This window comes from Salvelinus sp. IW2-2015, linkage group LG5, assembly GCF_002910315.2.
Source record: "Salvelinus sp. IW2-2015 linkage group LG5, ASM291031v2, whole genome shotgun sequence".
Lineage (NCBI taxonomy): Eukaryota > Metazoa > Chordata > Actinopteri > Salmoniformes > Salmonidae > Salvelinus > Salvelinus sp. IW2-2015.
In genome coordinates, this window is record NC_036844.1 from 22,478,177 (window position 1) to 22,481,925 (window position 3,749).

The following is a 3,749-nucleotide window of genomic DNA, read 5'->3' on the forward strand; positions in this document are numbered from 1 at the left end:
GGGATCTGGACATGAAAATAGGTTTGGGCTAAGGGTTATGGCTATGGATAGGGTTACTGCTGTAAGTACAATGTATTCCCATTGTATGGTTAGGGTTAGTACTTTTATCCTACTTTCTATCCTGCTTTTTGACCCAAGGTTCAGGAGCTCAGCTCTGGGTTGCTCCAGCTCAATGTAACCACTGCAGAGGACTTTACATTTTGAAAATGGACAATATTTATTTGAAGATACAAGAAAGGTAACCATAAGGTCTTGTAGTTGGGGATAGGCTTGCTTTATTTCTCAATTTCTGTTTGTGAAATGCTTGATTACTCAACTACAATAAAAACATGAACACTGAAAAAGTGTTGCCAAGATACTGCCAGAAATTTCCATGTTTTATGACTGAAACCATGAGGTCAGTGACCGGCAGCGAGACACTCCTAGGTAATAAAAACCTACTTGTTGATAAGGGGTCCAAACGACGTTCCCTGCCTGTGGACAGAAGCTCATAGAACAGGATTTGAAAAGAAACTTGACATCTTTCTGCAGGGGGAATCTACAGTCTTGGCCTACCAGCGTCAAAACGATGGCAAATCCACTCTTACATGTCTTTTTACTTGGAGTTATGCTTCCTGTAGCTTCGTCCATGAGTGAGTATATTCTGTTTCTTAACATTCTGCATTTTCTCTACGAACCCTTGTTAATCGCTTTGCTTAAACTGCTTTAACTATAGTATGTGTGCTACTGTAACCAGGTCACTGAGCTCCTACTTTGTCATAGTTCCTTTATGTCCAGTTATATCAAAGTAAGGCAAACACGGTTACTAAGTCTAGTATTGTAAATAATGTTATATTTTTTCTCTGAAATTAATTAATTACGAATGAATTATGTAACCCATCCAATGTAAGGCTGAAGTTACATTTGTGAGTGGGAGTATATATCAATATGATTGTGATGAATATTGAGAAAATGTTGAGAGAAGTGTGAAGATGATGCTAAGATGCTAGGAATGGAAAAGCCTTGCTTTTCAAGCACAGGTGTGTCAGACTCAGAAAAAAAAAATTCAGACAGCTGAGATGGTTCAAATTAGATTTAGAATGCACTTGCAAATCATTAATAGAAACTGTATTTTTACTGTTGAAGAACTCTGTCAAAACTGGCAAGAGAACATGTACTGTAACTACTCAGTGACTGACAAGTGGCTATCTTCTGTCAGAGCCATTTTGCAGTAGTAAGATGGACGAGGGGAAGGCAGTGGAGGGAAAGGAAGACGACAAACAACTGCAGTATTACTACAATGAGGGAAAAGGCGCCTGTTTTCCTTTCTTCTACAAAGGACTGGAAGGGAATGAGAACCGCTTCAACACAGACATGCAGTGTATGAAGGCCTGCTCTGACAAGTTTGAAGAGCTCTACCCAGCTGCAGGTAGGCTGCTACAGAGGGTGGGGAGGGAGAGCGGCTGCTGTATGGCGGCCATTTTGTTAGGTGTAGATTCAAAGAGGATTCATGAACATAAAAGATAAGATATTAACAAAACCACATAATAAGCAAACAGACACAGCAATCCTATAATCTGATTATTATGCTACACTAACCTCTCTCAAAATGATCCATCCATTTAAGGAGGAATTGTTGAGCTGTTCATAGAAGTTTGTCAAACCAATTCATATTCCTCATCTATTCTCTCTGCTCTCTCAGATGGAGTGTGTGGCCTCCCAGTAGACCATGGTAGTTGTTTTGCTATGTTGCTGATGCACTACTACAACGCAGAAGAGGGGAACTGTCGTGTCTTCCACTACAGTGGCTGTCAGGGCAATGGCAACCGCTTCGAGACCCGAGAGCAGTGTCTGCAGACATGCATGGGTCAGTTCACTATTTATTGTTGTGATGCCACTATTTCTCATCTCTTCCTCTGAGGTAATGGCAATATACCTCAATATGCACTCAAAAATCAACAACCCATCATATTCAGAAGTGCATTTTAATCATTGAGGTGCAATTCTCCTTTACAACAGACACTCACCTGACTAACTGTTCGGACGGTTCTTCTCAGTCCATTAGAGGTCCTTCCTCCACAACGTCATTGCAACTCTGTCTCTATTATGCTTGTTCGTCCCGTTCATGTGAGATATTATTCTTCAGCAGCCAAAGCAGGAAGGTTTGGTGGTGCTATGGAACCAGGACCCAACCCAGATGAGAGTTCCACTAATGCAGGTACATCAATACCTTTGTGTACAGATAAGACATTAGCTAATATCTTGATGATAATCTTTGTAATTGAGCTATATTGTGGTTATGAAAGAGTTGCTTTTGTATTTTTGGTTCTTAATCCTAACTGTCTTTGTTGTGTTTGTCTCAGGACTGATTGTGGGTATTTTAGGAGGAATTGTGTTCGCAGTGGCGGTGATCTCTGCTATTGTTCTTTTTGTTGTCCAAAGGTAAGCAAAGGTGCAGCAATGTACTCTTACAAAGTCAATACAGTAAAAAAAATGAGGGAAAGGGGTGAGAACCCATCTTTGAATTTCATGGTAATATCAATAAGTATGTTACCTCTGGAAATTATAGATTCAGATTTCAAATTTGATTACACTGAAATTTTAACATATTTTTTTTTACTTCACAGGAAAGAGAAATCAAGAAAAGGGAGTGAGCAGGTACCGACTCTTGAGATGAAGTAGAGATGCATCACCCTCAACCCTTGTTTTGGATTTAGTTTAAATGTGTTATGTTTTAAATGTTGTACTCTATTTTGGTTGAATAAAAAAGGAAAATGTATCCCGTGCATTATCTATATATTTTTTGGTTTATAAACTGTGGGATGTTGACAAAGTTAGCAGGTGATGAGCATTAACCAAACTGTAAATAATGCCTGCATATTGTATGTTGAATTTTGTAACAAGGACTGATCTGATCAACCCTCAAACTGGTCTCAGACTTATAAACTGATCAACTCTCTTTTTCAAGAAACCATAACACTTATTCATGTTCAAATTACAATGCCATGTTTTAAGCAGTGGGGGCTGGTGGGATGAGCTATAGGAGGACGGGCTCATTGTAAGGACTGGAATTAAATAATTAGAACGGAGTCAAACGTGATTGCCATATGTTTGATACCGTTCCATTTATTTCATTCCAGCCATTACAATGAGCCCGTCCTCCTATAGCACCTCCCACCATCCGCCACTGGTTTTAAGTTAATTATTTTTCAAATAAGTCTATCTTATAAACAATTAAATAGATTGTTGAAAGGATTTAAGTTTTTAAATTTGGATATGAATGTTTGCATTTGTTCTTTATTGTACAAACGTGAAAATAAATGCATTTTCAGAATTTGGTATGGTCTTTTTCTTCCAAGTTGTCCAAGCACATGGAAAAATAAACTGATGTGAAAAAGTCAACTGTTTGTTCAGTGATTGTTTTGCTCTGTGAAATATATGTAAAATATCCCACTTATGACTTTTGATCTCCCAAAAATCCCTGGCATATTATAGATGGATTACATTTAAAATGTACTTTAGGTGTCACGCCCTGACCATAGAGAGCCCTCGGTTCTCTATGGCGTTTAGGTCAGAGTGTGACTGGGGGAGTTATCTAGTTTTTAGATTTCTATGTTGGTGGTTTGTGTGGTTCCCAATTAGAGGCAGCTGGTAATCGTTGCCTCTAACTGGGGATCATATTTAGGTAGGTTTTATCCCCACCTGCATTTGTGGGATATTGTTTGTGTTAGTGTGTTTGGGCACTACGACTTCACGGTCTTTGTAAGTTT

The 3,749-nt window shown here is 38.8% G+C and overlaps 1 protein-coding gene across 2 annotated transcripts; it reads left to right on the plus strand.

Annotated features, from left to right (window-relative positions):
• The first annotated feature begins 456 nt into the window (after positions 1–456).
• LOC111964065 (boophilin-H2) lies at positions 457–2,758 on the plus strand. 2 transcript variants are annotated; one of them, XM_023987749.2, is made up of 6 exons: positions 457–632; positions 1,199–1,408; positions 1,682–1,846; positions 2,129–2,197; positions 2,343–2,421; positions 2,607–2,758. In XM_023987749.2, the coding sequence occupies exons 1-6, from the start codon at positions 569–571 to the stop codon at positions 2,659–2,661; spliced, it is 642 nt and encodes a 213-aa protein (XP_023843517.1). In that variant the 5' UTR covers positions 457–568; the 3' UTR covers positions 2,662–2,758. The 2 variants fall into 2 exon arrangements, with proteins under 2 accessions (XP_023843517.1, XP_023843516.1); XM_023987748.2 differs by having other exon boundaries at positions 458–632; positions 2,126–2,197.
• The last annotated feature ends 991 nt before the right edge of the window (positions 2,759–3,749 follow it).